Below are 19,937 nucleotides of genomic sequence, written 5' to 3' on the forward strand. Positions count from 1 at the left end.
TAACGTCATCAGCTTCAGGTTTTACGTCATTTTCCAAGTTGTACACATCGCGCTAGATTCTGGAGAGTGATCGTGATGAAGAGAATGCGTTGGTTTCTGTAAAATGTCGGTTCCATTTCAGCATAGTAAAATAACATGACCAGTTTTAGGGTATGCAATAGCGGATTAACATGAGCTGTTTTCATAAAATGAAAGGTGAGTGTTGGTGGATCTATTCGCACTGAAGAGAAGAAGATGGGTAGGACGTCAGCCGGCCTTGTTTATCTCACATAAACTCCATACTGACTATCCCCCCTCCCATCCAAAGTACTGCTGAACGAGCTTTGGACCCTGTATTCCATTCATGGAGTCTTATTCGTCATAAAAAGTTGTCTTTTGACTTAGAAATCTTCCTAGCGCTATGTGTCATTTGTGCTACGTATCGTTGGCGCTATTTTCTGTAGTGTGTGTGTGTAAGTGTGTGACAGTGTGTGTGTGTGTGTGTGTGTGTGTGTGTGTATGTGTGAGTGTGTGTGTGTGTATGAATGTGTGAGTGTATATGTGCATGAGTGTAAGTGTGTGTGTGAGAGACATAGAGAGAAGAGTGAATAAAAGAGTGAGTGACAAAGACAGAGACCGAGGGGAGACAGAGATCCAGACAGAGAGACACACACGCACGCGCATTCATTTACAAACAGTGAAGATTATTGAACGAGAGAGAGAGAGAGAGAGAGAGAGAGAGAGAGAGAGAGAGACACACACACACACACGGATACACACACATAGAGAGCTAGAAACAAAGATAGACAGACCAACAGACAGAGAGAGAGTCACACACACATTAATTTTTACACACACACAAACACATGCACACTGAAACTGACACACACATTCACACACACACACAGACACAAAAAAAACACACACACACACACACACACAAACACTCACACACACACACACACACACACACACACACACACACACACACATTCGCAAACACACAGAGAGACACATACAAAATGTGAGACACTATCGTCAGACCGGCGACTTAGGGTGCCCATGGCACGCACAAAGACTTTTTAAATGTTCATTTATTTCAACAGCAATAAACATTCTAAATGCTGGTAACACATTCTAATATACAAATTGAACTAATCGCACTCACACACACACACACACACACACACACACACACACACACACACACACACACACACACACACACGCGCGCACACAAACACACACACACACAAAACAGAAGGAGTGAGAGCGAGAGAGAAAGTGAGAAAGACAGAGTCGTCATTAAGTACGTAGTGGTATTGACACCAAGCGATAATGACACGTAGCTCTAAAATATGTAGTGCTATCGGCACGTAGTGATAATGAACGAATGACGGCGACACGTAGACACATTATTTGTAGCACTAATCAACGTAGTGATAGCGGCACATAGCACACATGACACGTAGGACCATTGACACGTAGGACCAATGACACGTAGCACGCGATACGCATCCGAAATCTCCTTCATTGCCTAGTCTTTCTCACCTCATTCAATGGGTGTATAACCACTCGGTGAGTGTTCTACTTAATCGTATTTTCGGACAAAATCAACCGAATGTAATCACAAATCTGCTTCACTTCCAAGAACTTGACATGCTTTTCTCACTCTAGATAGTTATACCTAAGGAAATTGGTGGGAAGCATTCAGTCTGGAGTTAATAAATGTTATGCTGCCGCCCGGCTGACGTCTTACCTATAGCTGCATATACAAAGAACGTATTCAAGCACACATTTCAATCAAAGAGTGAATCATAAACGTTTACAAATACTAGAAATACTAAAGGCACACTCAGCCTCATGTAAACCATCCGTTTCTGCTCACTGAGCTCCCCGAGCCTCAACATACAGTACAAACATACTTCCATAATTAACAGCCTGTCTAAAGATGAGCGGGGTAGTTTTGTTTGACTAGTATAATTAACAGTCTATTTGAAGATCAGCGGGGTAGTTTTGTATGACTAGTATAATTAACAGTCTATTTGAAGATCAGCGGGGTAGTTTTGTTTGACGAGTATAATTAACAGTCTATTTGAAGATCAGCGGGGTAGTTTTGTTTGACGAGTATAATTAACAGTCTATTTGAAGATCAGCGGGGTAGTTTTGTTTGACGAGTATAATTAACAGTCTATTTGAAGATCAGCGGGGTAGTTTTGTTTGACGAGTATAATTAACAGTCTATTTGAAGATCAGCGGGGTAGTTTTGTATGACTAGTATAATTAACAGTCTATTTGAAGATCAGCGGGGTAGTTTTGTTTGACGAGTATAATTAACAGTCTATTTGAAGATCAGCGGGGTAGTTTTGTTTGACGAGTAGTATAAACAGTCTATTTGAAGATGAGCGGGGTAGTTTTGTATGACGAGAAGTATTAACAGTCTATTTGAAGATCAGCGGGGTAGTTTTGTATGACCAGTATAATTAACAGTCTATTTGAAGATCAGCGGGGTAGTTTTGTATGACGAGTAGTATTAACATTCTATTTGAAGATCAGCGGGGTAGTTTTGTATGACGAGTATAATTAACAGTCTATTTGAAGATCAGCGGGGTAGTTTTGTTTGACGAGTAGTATAAACAGTCTATTTGAAGATCAGCGGGGTAGTTTTGTATGACGAGTAGTATTAACAGTCTATTCAGTTTGAAGATCAGCGGGGTAGTTTTGTTTGACGAGTATAAGTAACAGCTTCTCTGAAGATCAGCGGGGTAGTTTCGTTTGACGAGTAGTATTAACAGCCCATCTGAAGATCAGCGGGTTAGTCCATAAGGCGAACCCAGGTCTTGATACAATGAAGCCTCGCCTCCATCTTTCATGTTCAGTCCATCGTGAGGGTGGGGATTTTCTGCAAGAAGAAACACATTTCTTTAACATTTCCACAGACACAGGTAAGGCAAAACAAAATTAGTCTGTTTACGGTAACCCGACCGACCCTATTTTTTTCGCGCGACCCTAGACTTTTTTTTGGCATTTGAGAAGAAAAAAACAACAAACAAAAAACGTAAAAATGAGGTTTTTTGGGAGAAAAAAAAATCCCGACCTACCGACCCTATTTTTTTGGCCTATGTTACCGTAAACAGACCTAATTTTTTTTGGCCTAAGAGTTATAAAGCCACCTCTGCTTGGCATGAATAATTTGTCCAACAAAACTGTGCAACACAAAGGACATTAATTTGCTGTCGAGCATGTCGCATGTTGAATCAGTCATTCCATCTCTTGAAGGGGTGGTAAGTTGTCAGAATGTTACATTTTTTTGGCGTTGGAGGAAAGACAATTTTGGTAATGTATAACAGACATTTCCCTATCTCTTTCTGTCTGTTTCTCTGTCTGTCTATCCGTCTGTCTGTCCGTCCGCCTGTCTGTCTGTATGTCTGTCCATCCGTCTGTTTGTCCGCCTGTCTGTCTGTCTCTCTCATTTTCTATCGGTCTCTCTGTGTCTCTCTCATACATACACATAGAAGCACGCACAGAGACACACACACATAGATTAACAGAAACACAGACCCCCCTCCCCCCCACACACATACACACACACACACACACACACACACACACACACACACACACACACACACAGAGTAAATGAAGGCACATTTAGACATGTACTGACCAGCAGTAGTGACAGGGCCTTGTTCAACAGGATGACTTGACGTTACCCACGGAGGATATCTGGTTGTCATTGCCGCGTGTCTCTTCGCTCATTGTCTGTGCTGCAGATCCGACCGTGATGCCATCATTTGAAAATACCATGAGTTAAACTTTACTTTAAATCCTCTGAACACAATGTTAAACTCCCTCTCCTGTCCCTTTACATTAAAAGAATAGGAGGAAGAGACTGTAGGTGAGAAGAACAAGGACAAGATAACAGTGAAAATGTACTAACAAAGTTCAATCATCATCGTCAACGTCATCTCTCTCTCCCGTTCCCCCTCTCGACCTCCCCCCCCCCCCCCCCCCCCCCACCCACCCGACCCCCTTACTGTCACTTTCTTCCCCCAATTAATATATTACAAACCAAGACTACTTTCTTTAGGCACTCTTTTGTTTGCGTGTATTATTACGTTTTAGTTTTGCGCGTCATTTTCCTTCAGACCCTGTTCATAGACTTAATTTTTTTTTTTAGCATGTATAACGTTATTTGCTGTCTGTCCTGTTCTTGGCTCATGTCTTCTTTTTCTTTCTGTTGTTTCTTCTTGTTATTGTAATTTGCTGACGGAGACAACCGTCGAAACCGGTCCATGTTAATTGTTCGTGTTTCTGGAACTGGTGAGTATACATGTTCACTGTTATCTTGTTCTTTACATTAAGTGTTTGTTTTTTAGCTCACTTTAAACAGGCACACACATTGTTAACTTTTATTTATTTTTTTTCTGAATTTACAAATGAGTTTAATGCATATTAGAAATTAAAAAAAGACCATGTTTTCAATAGATTATTGTCACAGATTTTGAGCCACACACTGTCATGGACAGACACACACTCAAAATGTGCAGAACATCGACAGTGATGGCCTCATATTGGCTATACACAATTAACAAAGCACGTACTCATGCGTCGTTTCAAGACAACAGCATGGATGACGACAGCGATGACGGTGATAACAGCGACGACAGGTCCAATGACGACACCAACATCTGTCTGTGTTAGAACTGTGGTGGTTGTGGCAGGTAGGTAACAAACACGCCATCAAAATAGATCAGCACAGAACTGTGGTAATTGTGACCCCGGTAGGTAACAAACACGCCATCAAAATAGATCAGCACAGTAAAAAGTGGGAGGACTACAACAAAGATGTGCTTGGCCCCTTCATATTCGATCTGTTAAAAGCTTTAATCAAGGGCTTGTTATTACTCTATATTCAGACACATTGTACGCAATGCGTATACTTTTAATCATTGTCAATGTCAAATGTAGAATAGTTATGCTTTTGTGACTAATAAAATGTCAAACAAAGGGATAACTATTATAATAACTTTGACGTCCTGTTAGTAGGACGTGTTGGGCAAGTTATTTAAGGGACCTAACCCGTGTGTGAACAGTCTAGAACCGCCTGAAGAGTTACACATTTCAGTTTGATGTTTGGGCAAACTGTATCACGCACCATGAATACCTTAAATGCAAATGATAAAGTAAACCGCTTAATAACGGTAGATTTCAAAAGCACAATGGATTATGGTCTCTGTAATATCTTTCATTCGTCCGCTATCAGTGATAACAGGGAATCAACACAGCTCGTGTGTTTTGTTTGATATTTATTCAGGTTTGGCACATGGTTGTGAATGGTGGTTGAGTGCTGGGCGGAAGTGCTAAGACTCCCAGGGTGCAATATACTAAATAGTATGTATAAAACATGGATCGGAATAATAGGGTCATGGACACAACATTCCTCCTCAACTTAGGATTACAAAGTTAATTGGGATTTTACAAAAATGGTGCATTCCGGTCATAAGCAGATTTGGGTATACTCAGACAAATTTTCTAACTCTGTTTTTGTTTGAGCAAACACTTGACTTGATAGAAGTCTTCGGAAATTTAGGTAACACTAACAGTTTTCAAAAAAAATAACATTGTTCTTGTAAAGCACTTTGTTTGTTCTTGTGAAATTACAGTTCTTTCTTTTCCTCTACGGTAGAAATTGTCCACAGGCTAAACACGTTTTTGTCTTGAAAACTTTAACGCAAATGTCCAGAGAATAAAACTTCAGGAACTTCTACAGTGTGTTTGCATGTGCTTGTGTGCATGAATATCTGATAGAATTAAATCACACATATACTGTTCACTGTCCACTTGTGTCGTCATATGTATGTCAATACTCAGACTGTAGTGAGAATGAATGAAAATAAGAATGAAAATAATGATTGTCAGCACATGAAAATGATCGTCAGCAAATTATGTCTAGGTCAAGTCGTAGTCTTTTAAGTGTGTAGGTGCATGACGTTGTCGGGCAGGCCTGGATGCAATGCCGGACATCTCGGCTGTCGATGGTGTAGCTCGGACAGGCGAGGGCGTTGCTGCAGCGGGCTGCGTTGTTGACAGGCGTCTTCCTGGAGATGGCAGATACTGTGGTGGTCCACTGGAGGGTGTGTAGGGTGGAGCAACGGACGGCGGGGCGTCTTCTTCCTCCTCTTCTTCATCCTCGTCTTCAGGAAGGGGACCAGGCTGGACCTGCTTGAAGTGTGACGAGTTGCGGGTGATGAGATGTTGGTCACCACGCTGTGCAGTGATCATGCTGCCCTTTTTCTGGATTATGGTGTAGGGACGGGGATGGAAGGGGGTTGTGAGAGTGTTCTTCTTTCTCTGCTTCACCAGCACCCGATCACCAGGTTGGAGTTGTGACGGACTTGTGTGACGGTGTATATTGGCATATGAAGCCATCTTCTGCTTGCTGACGTTGTCGTTGTGGGCAAGTCGGGCATGTAGAGGGGTGGGGTTGACAGGTGCAATGTTGGGAAGGCCAATATTCATTTTGCGGCCATGTAGCGCCTCAAAGGGAGAGACCTGTGTTGCACTGTGTGGTGTCCCTCGGTACAGACGGAGGAAGATTTGGAGTTGCTTTTTCCAGTTCAGATTTTCTGCTTCTGAAGCTCGAATGTTGGCTTTTAATGTTTCTATGAAGCGTTCAGCTTGGCCGTTCGCCTCTGGCCACAGGGGAGTCACCTTCCGGTGCTTAAAACCACACATGGACGCGTAGTTGGAGAACACTAGTCCCTGGAACGGAGCACCGTTGTCTGATTTTACGGTTTGGGGAAAACCTTGCCTCGCAAAGATCTCGTCCAGCTTCGCGATGACAACTTCAGCAGATGTGGACGTGATGATTTCTGCTTCAGGGTATCTGCTGTACTCGTCGGTGACAACCATCACGTAATCACCTGTGGGGAACGGACCAGCAAAATCAATTGCTATGGAAACCCATGGTTCTGAGGGAAGAGGGGTAGGAATGACGGGCTCTCGGACAGATGGGCCAGGGTATGATGCTTGACACGGGATGCATGTCTTCACGATTTCTTCTACCATCTTGTCGATTCCTGGAAACCAGACCTTTTCTCTGATCAGTTTCTTGGTTTTGACTATCCCTTGATGAGACTGATGCGCAATCTCAACGACTTTTCGTTGGAGACTTGCGGGAATGATCAGTCGGTGTCCTCGTAATATCACGCCATCATGTACAGAGAGTTCATCTTTGAATCGGGCGTATTCTGTCAAGTTGCAGTCCCATCGTCCTGACTGGACTGCACACATCAGGTTTTCTAGCGTGTCATCCTGTTGAGTGGCGTCTCTCACTTCCTGTACTGTCATTGCTTTGGGGATTGCGTTTCTGGTGACGTACCTTATGTACTCTTCTCCAGCGTTTTCCCGTTTTGGTGGCGTTTGAGGGTGGCGGCTGATGTAGTCTGCTGGATTTAGATCATCTCGTCCTGGACGATATATCAGGGTCATGTTGTATGGCATCAGTCGCAACCTCCACCGCTCAATTCTGGCTGTTGTCGGCTTCCGGCTTTGCATGATTCCAAGAAGCGGCTTGTGATCGGTGACTACAGTGAATGAAGATCCATGAAGATACAGGTGAAAATGTTCTACTCCGTAGACAACCGCCAACATCTCTCGGTCTGTCTGTGAGTAGCGTTGTTCTGTGTCTGTCAGTGCTCGACTGGCATAACAGATGACCTTGTTCTTCTGCATCAGAATAGCTCCAAGTCCAATGGGGCTAGCATCAACCAAGACTGTTGTGTCTTCCGTTTGGCTGAAGTACGACATGACAGGAGTGTTTGTCAACGAGTGTTTGAGCTTGTCGAACGCTTGTTGTTCTTCTTTTGTCCATTTCCACACAGTCTCTTTTCTTGTCAGCTTCCTGAGGGGTTCTGTGATTGAAGCATAGCCGGGGATGAATCTTGACATGTACTGTGTCATCCCGAGGAATGATCTCACCTCACTGACATTTTCTGGTGCGGACGTGTTTGTGATGGTCTTCACCTTCTCAGGATCTGCAGACACTCCTTTCTCGCCAAACTTATGACCGAAGAAAGTCAGTTCATTCACAGAGAAGACACACTTTTCCTTGTTTAGTCTGGCACCGTTCTCTTCAAGTCTTTGTAGAGTTATTCGCAGACTTTCGTCATGATCTTGTTGTGATTTGCCATGTATGATGATGTCATCTGACAAGTTTCTTGTGCCGGGGATGCCTTGGAGTAGACCAGCAATGGTGTTTTGAAAGATTTCTGACGCCGCGTTGACACCAAAAAGTAGACGCTTGTACCTTCTGAGTCCAACATGGGTCGTGAACGTTGTGATGTACCTGCTGTTCTCTTCAAGTTCCAGCTGGTGGTAGGCGTTTCTCATATCAAGTTTTGAGAAGACAGTAGATCCATTGAGGTCTGCTACAAGATCATCCATTGTAGGCATGGGGTGTTTTTCTCTTGAAATCGCCTTGTTTGCTTCTCGCATGTCGATGCATACCCTCACGCCTCCAGTCTTCTTTGGAACAACAACCACTGGGCTGATCCATGGGGTAGGGCCTTGCACTTGTTCAATGATGTCGAGACGTTCCAATCTCTCCAGTTCGGCTTCAACATCTTTACGCACGTGGAATGGAATGCGCCTATGTTGTTGTGCCACAGGTTGAATGTTCTGGTCAATGTGAAGTTTCACTTTCACGTCCTTGATTTTGCCGACTCCATCACTAAACAGTGAAGGAAAGTCATCAGCGATGATCTTTGGCGAGCTTGTCGAAAAAGCAAACTGGATGATTTTCAGCGCCTGGGCTGTCTCGGCACTCAGGAGATTTCCGGTACCTTCTGTATCCGTTATGTATATCTTGGCGTTGACTGTCTTTTGGCGAAAAGTTATGTCAGTCATGAAGAAACCTTTCATCGGAAGTGGTGTCTTGGATCCAAATGCATAGATGAGCGGACATGGATTGTGAAGTGTTGCTTGTGGGCGTAATTTTCTGAAAACGCCCCAGGAAAGAACATTCACTGTCGCACCTGTGTCGACTATGAAAGGTATCTGGGTGTCGCATATGGTCGCGTGGACGACCGGTGTCTTATGAATCGCTGTCTTCTGTTTTACAGCAAAAACTGACTCGTCGCTTGACGTCTCACATCCAACTTCTCTGGAAACTGTGATATCTTCCACCACCACGTGTCTGACTTTTTGGCTTTTACAGACACGTGCAAAATGCCCGATTTTTGCGCAAAGTTTGCATGTCTTCCCTTTCGCTGGACATCCTGCTTTATGTGGGAACTGTCCACCACAGTAGAAGCATGTCTTGCTGCTTGAAGCCGTGTTATGCGTGCGTTTGAAATCCTTGTGACCATCCTTGTGGGACTGTGAGTGTGATTGTGAACTGCGAGAGTGATGTGATCCACGACTCTGAGAATATCTTCTCTGCTTGTTGATAGAGAGCGCGTTGACTGATCCCTCAATTTCTACAGCACGAGTCTCAGAAAGTTCCAAAGTACGAGCTTCTGCTAACAGATGGTCTAGGTCAAAATTGTCACGCAGAGCTCGTCTTCTTAGACGTTGTGAGTGACAACCCTGTAGAATCTGAGTGAGTATCTCTTGATCATTGTTGTGGAACTCACATGTAGATGCGAGTGCTCGCAGTCTGGTGTGGAATGTATCTATCGATTCACCCTCTAGTTGAGTCGACTTTCGAAACCGGAGCACTTCGTATGCAGTGTTTTTCTTGGGGGTAAAGTACTCGGTCAATGAATCTCTGAGTGTAACATACTCGTTTGGTACTGCTCGTCCTTCAACCTGACGCGTAGCACCAGCTCCTTTCTTCTCCTCGCTGAAAGACTCTACAATGTTGTACACTTCGTCACCACAAAAATGGAGAAGCAATGCCTTCTTTCGAGCATCTGTTGTTATGTCAAGCGCACAGAGTAAGTTTTCGAAACGTGCTACCCACCTTCTCCACCTGACGCCGGCAGATTGTTCGTCAGAAAATACGTTGAACTTCTCGAACGAAGGTAAAGCAGCAGCCATTGTTCTCACTCGGATATCCTCGTCGCCAGTGTAATATCTTTCATTCGTCCGCTATCAGTGATAACAGGGAATCAACACAGCTCGTGTGTTTTGTTTGATATTTATTCAGGTTTGGCACATGGTTGTGAATGGTGGTTGAGTGCTGGGCGGAAGTGCTAAGACTCCCAGGGTGCAATATACTAAATAGTATGTATAAAACATGGATCGGAATACGATCGGAATAATAGGGTCATGGACACAACAGTCTCTGTGATCATTTTTTTTCTCACTTCAGCAAGTTTGAAATGTTGTTGTGTCTGGTGCTACAAATTATAACGCAAAGTGCACCAGTAATTATTTCGTAACCACAGTTCAGGTCACCATCTCAGAACTCACTAGGGTAAGACCTGACCCTTTCCCTAACCCTAACCCTAACCCATGGTTCGTTCGGTCAAAGGGTCGCATACTTTAAGTCCCAGATTGGCGCACGCGCATTGGCCGCATTGAGAGGGAATGTTTGTAAATGTTATGTTTTATATTATGTCAAGTGTGCTGCTTTTTTTCAGTTCGTGACTTTCTTTCTTTCTTTCTTTATTTATTTGGCGTTTAACGTCGTTTTCAACCGTTCAAGGTTATATCGCGACGGTCAGTTCGTGACACCGTATTGTATTGTAATACAGAGACAGACAAACATTCATGTCAAACAAACAGAAACACAGACATAATTATACTTTTATGAAACATTACACACAATAAAATAAAAACAGCTTGAGACGTTTTCCAATGGTTTTATTCGTTATCCCCATAGGGGTAAGATGACACTGAAAGATGTGTAGGCCTCGCACTGTTTGGATTGCACGATCAAACAGTGTTTTCAAAACTGCAAAGCTCAGAGAAAAACAGAGACAGACAAACAGGCTTGTGAAACAGACAGAAACACAGACTTATATTAAACATAACACACAATAAAACTAAAACTGTCTGAGACGTTTTCTAATGGATGTATTCGTTATCCCCATAGGGGAAAGAAATGACACTAAAAGGTTTGTATGCCTCGCAGTGTTCGGATTGCACGATCAAACAGCGTTTCAAAACTGCAAAGCTCAAACGAATGTACACTGAAACATGTTCGACTTAAACTGAATACGTTTATCGTTTCTTTTTTTTTCTTTTTTTTTATTTCAAATATTTCTTCTTTTTTTAATCAACTTGCAAAAGTTATTACTGTGTGCCATTAATTCCAATAACAGGCACTTTTCACATTGATTTCTTTTACACAGTTCAAAGTATTTAGGGATATCAAGCAAACACGCTTAAATAGGAATATTATCCTCACCCAAAAACCTGTGTACAATATTCAGCATAAAAGAGTAGGAATATTTTTCAGATTCATTTTAATTACTTAATTTACCCATCGCTGGTAAAATCGGGTCGCTTCCTCCCAGTAGATAGCAAGGAGCAACGGAGTCGCGCAACCCAGGTGTCTGGGTGTTTAGGTGTATTCAGCCACCTGCACTAATGGGTGAATGACCAAGGTCGTTTACGTGCCACAGTGGTGAATGTGAATGAACGCATATGCGCTGTTATATCATTGAGGAACAAACAACAACTCCAATTATAAGTTCCCTCCACTGTATTGGTTCAAATACATGACACAGTTATGATAAAAAAAAATATACACACATACACACACAATCATGAAAAGAAAGATATCAGGGTTATGGATTCAAAACCGGGTACTCACAGGTTTGAAAACATGGACAAAATCTGTTTGACAATCCCGTGCAAAAACTAACACAATAATCTTACCAGGAGTCTATCAAAGATCGCTACCCGTGCGGTATACAGAAAAACACACACACAGTCCGTGAAATCTCTGGCACACAATATCCACAGTACAGATACCGACGTACTGCTAGTGTGTAAGTGAAAAAGAAAAACATTCACAGTTCACAGTTAGGATTTAGACCAGACTGTGACAATCGTCTGATCTAGTTGCTAAATACTAAGTATACCTTAAGTAAATATGTTCTCCTGAACATGGCTTAACTCAACTAGATCACACACAAAAAACTGCCGATCTGTCCGTTCACTTGAAAAAGTATCGGTGTACTTGATCCTCCGACTGGCGATCTCGACCTAACCAGTTCATTTCGTCCTGTGACCTCTGTGGTCCAACTATACGGACTTTACCGTAACCTCACTGCTAGCGTCGTGAAAGTCCCGTCGAACTTCAGCTAAACTGATCCATAGAAATAAGATATTCGGCGGCTTCTCATATGATTCTTCTTTCCCGGCATCTGGCCGCAATCCTCCTCTATGGACAGGTTACTAGACGCACTGTTAAAGTGCTTTGACTATTGCGTCTCAGGAAACACAAGTAAGGGCTGGAACCTTCTCCTGCATTCTCTCCGGGCATTTTCTTCTCCCGCGCGATTACATCGAGACCTTTCTCTTCGATGGACAGTCGTCAAGTCTGCTACTAAACTAGCTACAATTCACGAAGCTGTTCGCTGGTTTGTGAGCTCTGTTTACTCCGTGCAATACACAATTCCACGTGTATCTCGTTGGCTTTCGAGGATCGTGAAGGACCCAAATGCTAACTCGGCCTGACTCAGTTGTTAGCCGTTTGATTTTCTTCACGGTGACACGGGGGTGGAACATGGATACCGTCCCAGAGTCTGCACATAAAGTTGACCCGCGTCCGTCCCGGCCCGGATTCGAACCTGCAACCATAGGATCACAAGTCCAGCTAGTGCTCTACCAACTAAGCTACCGGGCCTCCGCTAAGGGAAAAGATGGCGCTACAAGACATGCCACAATACAGGTCAACACAGCAAGTCGCAGCGGACATAATATACATGACCTGGCACGGGAGAATAAATCAACAAAATAAAGACAATAAACCGTTTCAGCCATTGCTATATATACAACTACTTGGCTAAGCATACATTATCCACATTTCAGATGAAATAGAAAATGCTACATGGCTTCCCGTGTCATACCCGGCTTACATGAGTTGCTTTTTTTAAATATTGAAATACGAGCAAATACAACGGATTCAATGGTCAAAATTAAACGTGTAATATGTTAGCAAAGGCGAACTACATTGTAGTACTGTTAGAGTCTGTGTCACAGCGGCGGTATGTTTGCCAAGTGAAGTGAAGTGGTAAGTACAGTAGCATGAACATCCTATCTGAAGATCAGCAGGGTAGTTATGTTTGACGAGTAGTATTAATAGTCTATTTGAAGATCATTGGGGTAGTTAATACGGCGAATCCAGGTCTTGATAAATTGAAGCCACGCCCACATCTCTCATGATCAGTCCATCGTATGTGTTGGGATTTTCTGCAAGAACAAACACATTTCTCTAACAATCCCACAGAAACAGGTAAGAGTCAGCCACTTCTGCTCGGTATGATTAACGTGTCCTACACAGCCGTGCAACACAGATGGCATTTGCTCCAGAGCATGTTGCATGTTGAATCAGTCATTCAATCTCTTGAAGGGGTGGCAAGTTGTCAAAATGTTAAAATGTTTTGGCGTTGGAGCAAACCGATTTTGGGAATGTATATCAGACATTTCCTCTGTCTCTTTCTGTCTGTCTGTCTGTCTGTCTGTCTGTCTGTCCGCCTGCCTGTTAGTCTGTCTTCCTCGTGGTGTATCAGTCTCACTCTTTCTCTCTCTCTCTCTCTCTCTCTCTCTCTCTCTCTCTCTCTCTCTCTCTCTCTCTCTCTCTCTCATTAACACACACACACACACACACATACACACACACACACACAGATCGACACACACACACACACACACACACACACACACACACACACACACACACACACACACACACACAGTAAATGAAGGTACATTTAGACATATACTAACCAGCAGCAGCGGTAGGGCGTTATTCAACAGGACGTTGTTCAACAGGACGTGGTTCAACAGGACGTTGTTCAACAGGACGTTGTTCACCAGGACGTTGTTCAACAGGACGACTGACGTTACCAAAGGAGGACATCTGATTGTCATTGACGCGAGTCTCTCTGCTCTTGGTGTGTGCTGCAGGTCCCACAGTGATGTCATCATTTGAAAATATCATAATTAAAATTTTGCTTTAAATAATCTGAACAAAATGTTAAACTCCCTCTCCTGTCTCGTTTGATTTTAATTTAAACAAGCACGCAAATTATTTTATTTTATTTGTTATTTTTTTCTGAATTTACAAATGAGGTTAGAAATTGACACATTAGAAATCAAGAAAATACCTCTTTTTTTAAAGAGAATATTGTCACAGACTTTGAGCCACACACTTTCATGGACAGACCCACACTCAAATGTGCAGAACATCTACAGTGATGGCCTCAATCTGGCAACACACAATGAACAAGACAGCACGTACTCATGCGTCGTTTCAAGACGATGATGACGACAGCAAGGATGACGACATCGATGACGATCAGAACAGCGACGACAGCTCCAATGATGACGCCAACATCCGGGCAGTCACAGGTCTTTAACCTGTCATCTTTCGACTTGTCCGTCCCTGTTGAAACTGTGGTGGTTGTGACTGGTAGGTAACAAACACACCATCAAAATGGCTCAGCACAGTCAAAGGTGGGAGGATTACAACAAGGACATGTTTCGTCTCTAATTTAGGGTTAGTTAAAACTTTAATCAAGGGCATGTAATTGCCCTACTTACAGACATTGCTATATTGGCAAGTGAATCACGTACATTGTACAACAATTAATACATTTTGTAATCATCGTTTTGAGATAAAGCCACTAAATGTGACCCTCCACCACGAAATGAGTCGCATGTCACCTTGCGCGGTTCTGCGCTAGGCTTAATATAAGTCCGGGGAGTGTCTGGTAACAGTGTGTGGGTCACCTTAGTCACAGGCTTATACCTCAAACAGTTTTTGCTCTTTTCTAAAACGGTTTTCACCACTGGATAGAGCATAAAAAACTTATGAAAATGTAAAAATATGAAAATCACGCAAAGGTGACATGCGACTCATTCCGTGGTGGAGGGTCACAAATATGTTTTAACATTGAACATTCACTTCGATTCCATTGTACTTTCATGTTGATTCTAAGACTAAAACAAAATTAAAGGCAACGAAATGTGTGGACATGGTGCGCGTCGAGTTTGATCAAATCAAATAAAAATCTTGCATTGGAGCAGAGTCGCCATTTGAAGCATGAACAAGAGGCAAAGCCTTCAAGGCTCACGTAAGAAATCGACAAACAGTAACACAAACTTAATCACTCCGTCACACATACACACAGTAACACACACACACACACACACACACACACACATACACACACACACACACACACACACACACACACACACACACACACACACACACACACAGTAAGCATAGGTGAAACTGTGCAAGAAAGCGAGACCCTGGATCTGCCAAGTAGTCTCGGCCCGCTCACAATAACAATGACCGAGACTTTCAGTAATTCCTTTGCGTGACGTCTAACCCTCTTACGTCATAATGTGACGTCTTCAAATAGTTTCTATCACACACGTCAAACACTTTTGACCGAGACGTAATCTTCTTATGCGAGCTTTATCCATAGACTCGGAAATGTTAAAGTTTCTATCACACACACACACACGCACGCACGCACGCACGCACAGACAGACAAAGTTTATCATCGCATAGGCTACACTTACGTGAGCCAAAAATAGCGAAACATCCTGAACGAAAATATCGCCTCACCCTCCACAAACATTCACCAAATTGTCAATTAAAGAAATAGATTCAAAAACAAATGTCCACTCTTCAAAAACATTCATATACATGTAATACACTATTCACATGCAACTATTCCATAGGAAAATAAAATTCACACCATTGTTACTGTAATTAGTTGATACTATACAAACAATTGGCATAAATAGCAGAAGATTCCAACCTCAGGTACACGTACAAAGCACATGTAGATCATTTAAAGAGGTATGCCCACGCACACAGGAAATACTCACCACTGCCAGAAGAGATACCCGGGGTTGTAGGTGCTACACCTACATTAAAAAAAAATATAATATTAATTCATACATTATTTTATTTGATTGTTCAACCAATCAACCTTTTTCACAAATTCATCAATTACTTATGTCAGCATTTCTCTGCTGCCTATACTCTTTATTCCAATAACAATAAACCCTCAATAAAGATCTTGACAGCTCAGAAAGATGCCTGGAGATATAAAATATCGTTATTTCCACAAGATATAGATAACACGTACATCATAACCATATTCATCCAATTATATAAAGGTATTCCGGACAAATATTGCAGGACATGCTGCATTGGTACTTGCTCCACTGATTCGTAACAGTGTGTTTGCCTCAGCGCAATGCAGTGTAACTCTTCCATGCCCATAATCAAAACTACAAGAGTTATTTCCTGAATTCGTCTATTTACAGCGTACTGAACTCCATACGACCAAGAGACACAGTGTAAGTTATGCAGTACGGACCGTCTTTAAAGACACACCCCTTCACAGTTCCGGTCACCATCTCAGGTCTGGCCAGGGTTGTGCATGGGGTAAGACCTTTCCTCCATTTGGACACATACCAACATTTGGACACATACCAACATTTGGACACATACCAACATTTGGACACATTCCAACATTTGGACACATACCAACATTTGGACACATACCAACATTTGGACACATACCAACATTTGGACACATTCCAACATTTGAACACGTACCAACATTTGGACACATACCAACATTTGGACACATACCAACTTTTGAACACATACCAACATTTGGACACATACCAACTTTTGAACACATACCATTTGGACACATACCAACATTTGGACACATACCAACATTTGGACATACATACCAACATTTGAACACATACCAACATTTGGACATACATACCAACATTTGAAGACATACCAACATTTGAACACGTACCAACATTTGGACACATACCAACATTTGGACACATTCCAACATTTGAACACGTACCAACATTTGAACACGTACCAACATTTGGACACATACCAACATTTGGACACATACCAACATTTGGACACATACCAACATTTGGACACATACCAACATTTGGACACATACCAACATTTGGACACATACATACCAACATTTGGACACATACCAACATTTGGACACATATCAACATTTGGACACATTCCAACATTTGGACACATTCCAACATTTGAACACATTCCAACATTTGGACACATACCAACATTTGGACACATACCAACATTTGGACACATACGAACATTTGGACACATACCAACATTTGGACACATTCCAACATTTGAACACGTACCAACATTTGGACACATACCAACATTTGGACACATACCAACATTTGGACACATTCCAACATTTGGACACATTCCAACATTTGAACACGTACCAACATTTGGACACATACCAACATTTGGACACATACCAACATTTGGACACATACCAACATTTGGACACATACCAACATTTGGACATACATACCAACATTTGAACACATACCAACATTTGGACATACATACCAACATTTGAAGACATACATACCAACATTTGGACACATACCAACATTTGGACACATACCAACATTTGGACATACATACCAACATTTGAAGACATACCAACATTTGGACATACATACCCACATTTGGACACATTCCCACATTTGGACACATACCAACATTTGGACACATTCCAACATTTGAACACGTACCAACATTTGGACACATTCCAACATTTGAACACGTACCAACATTTGGACACATACCAACATTTGGACACATTCCAACATTTGAACACGTACCAACATTTGGACACATACCAACATTTGGACACATACCAACATTTGGACACATACCAACATTTGGACATACATACCAACATTTGAACACATACCAACATTTGGACATACATACCAACATTTGAAGACATACCAACATTTGGACATACATACCAACATTTGAACACATACCAACACCTCAATATCGTGACGTCTTCCTGTGAAGAGTTAGAATTTTGTTATGGATAATGTTTAAAGTTTCTAGTGACTTTTAAAATTCGTAAACAATTTACCACTCTCCACACATGGCACACACGCTGTAAATGTTGTATGTAACCAAGTGGAGGGATGGTCTTATCTTGATTTTGTACATTCACTTCAACGTTCACACCACAATTAATCTGTCAAGAGAAAGGGGGAAGTTGTAGGAAGGTAATTCATAACCGAGTTACCGAGTAACCAAATATTCTTTTACGAGCACTGTACATTTTCTGTACAGAGTTTTAACTCTTATTATTTCTTTAATCAATCATTACCTGATTCGGATACAGTGCCAACAGAAATAACCTGCGCATTTGCTTGAGCATTCTGACTGCCGGACACGTCATTGTTGATGACGTAACAGCGGTACTCTCTGTCTGTATCGCTCAGAGTCAGATGACGTGTGAGTACGCTGACCTGACGGTTGTAGCAGGAGTTGGTGGTTGTTATTGAAGAGTCTGTTTGGATGTCAGCGCTGTTATCACCAATGTCACGATAGGGCTGCCAGTTCTCTAACCCTGGAAAACGGTTTCCAACCTGGTACTGCCAGATCCACTCAAGCTGCAAAATGAGACAACTCTTTGAATTGCAATGCAAGAGAGAGTGAGTGTTTCAACATACAGAGAGTAAACAGATTTATCCTACATACGTGAGAGAGACATCCGTGAGATAATAATCGTTCAAATCACACGTGTGTATATCATGTAAATGAGGTCATGTCAAGCAAGTCTGGCAGGGACCTGTTTTTTCCACTGCTTATGATGCCAAAGTCACCGAGACAAACGTCATTATAGAAACAAAAATTGCGCTCGCTAATTACCCTCGATGAATCTTTAGAACTAACACGTCACGCCACACTTTCAGAGTGACGTTTCTTTGCTTTGACGTAATAGATTGCACGAGGCTTTAGAAGAGATCGAGGTTCCAAAACAAGCGTCTTCAATTTAGCTGCCTCGACTGCAGGACATTTTCAGTAAAATACACGTAAGTACATTATGTAGGATAAGCAGAATACTACATGGCTTGCTGTGTCGTACCAGATTTACACTCGTTGCTTTTTCAAATAGCGAACAGCTCGCTTTCGCTCGCAGTTCAATATTTTTAAAAAAAACCTCGTGTAAATCTGGTACGACACAGCAAGCCATGTAGTATTCTCTATGTAACACAGTGTATCCAAGAGAACATTATGACAACATTACAGCAACAACAAAAAGCCTTGTTCCATTCCAAAATCCTCAACTGAAAAACAATTACTCTGGAAAAAGACATGCACCGCTACCGCAGATGTGCTGTAGTGATAAGCTATTACACTAGCAGTGAAGTCAGAATTTTTTAAATTCAAAAACCATATACGACCATCCCGGAATTCTCCCACTCTATTTGGCTCACACTCTTGCCATCACATAGACATAGAAAACTGTATTATCACAAGACTAGAAACTCGGGAGTGGTGCATCACAGCATACAACATAACACGTAAGAACATAAAACAGTAATATTCATACACTGCAAAGCCTCACAATCTTTGCATTTTTGCAACCATACATTCTAAACCCTTCCTATGAACAGAGGGCAGATATCTGAATTGAAGTCACTGCCTCTCGCAATGAAGGTAAGATAACTCACAACTTGAAGGTAAGATAACTCATAACATGAAGGTAAGATAACTCATAACATGATTGTCCTACTTGCGAGTCATCCAGCACAGTGCCAACAATACCATCACATCGCATCAGCAGTGTGTCGTTGACCCTGTGGGTGGTCACACCACTAGGCTCTGTCGTCATAGTGATACTGCCAGGGCTCACTGTCAACAGAGAACACACACACACACACACACCACACACACACACACA

General features: G+C 42.2%; 1 protein-coding gene across 1 annotated transcript; it reads right to left on the bottom strand.

Annotated features, from left to right (window-relative positions):
- Window positions 1–10,774: 10,774 nt before the first annotated feature.
- Window positions 10,775–19,937, bottom strand: LOC138974159 (uncharacterized). Its single transcript, XM_070346862.1, has 6 exons — window positions 19,770–19,937; window positions 18,357–18,642; window positions 16,009–16,047; window positions 14,402–14,569; window positions 13,888–14,061; window positions 10,775–13,350 (listed from the first exon to the last, which is right to left on the bottom strand). The coding sequence occupies exons 1-5, from the start codon at window positions 19,866–19,868 to the stop codon at window positions 13,907–13,909; spliced, it is 747 nt and encodes a 248-aa protein (XP_070202963.1). The 5' UTR covers window positions 19,869–19,937; the 3' UTR covers window positions 10,775–13,350; window positions 13,888–13,906.

This window comes from Littorina saxatilis, linkage group LG8, assembly GCF_037325665.1.
Source record: "Littorina saxatilis isolate snail1 linkage group LG8, US_GU_Lsax_2.0, whole genome shotgun sequence".
Classification (NCBI taxonomy): Eukaryota; Metazoa; Mollusca; class Gastropoda; order Littorinimorpha; family Littorinidae; genus Littorina; species Littorina saxatilis.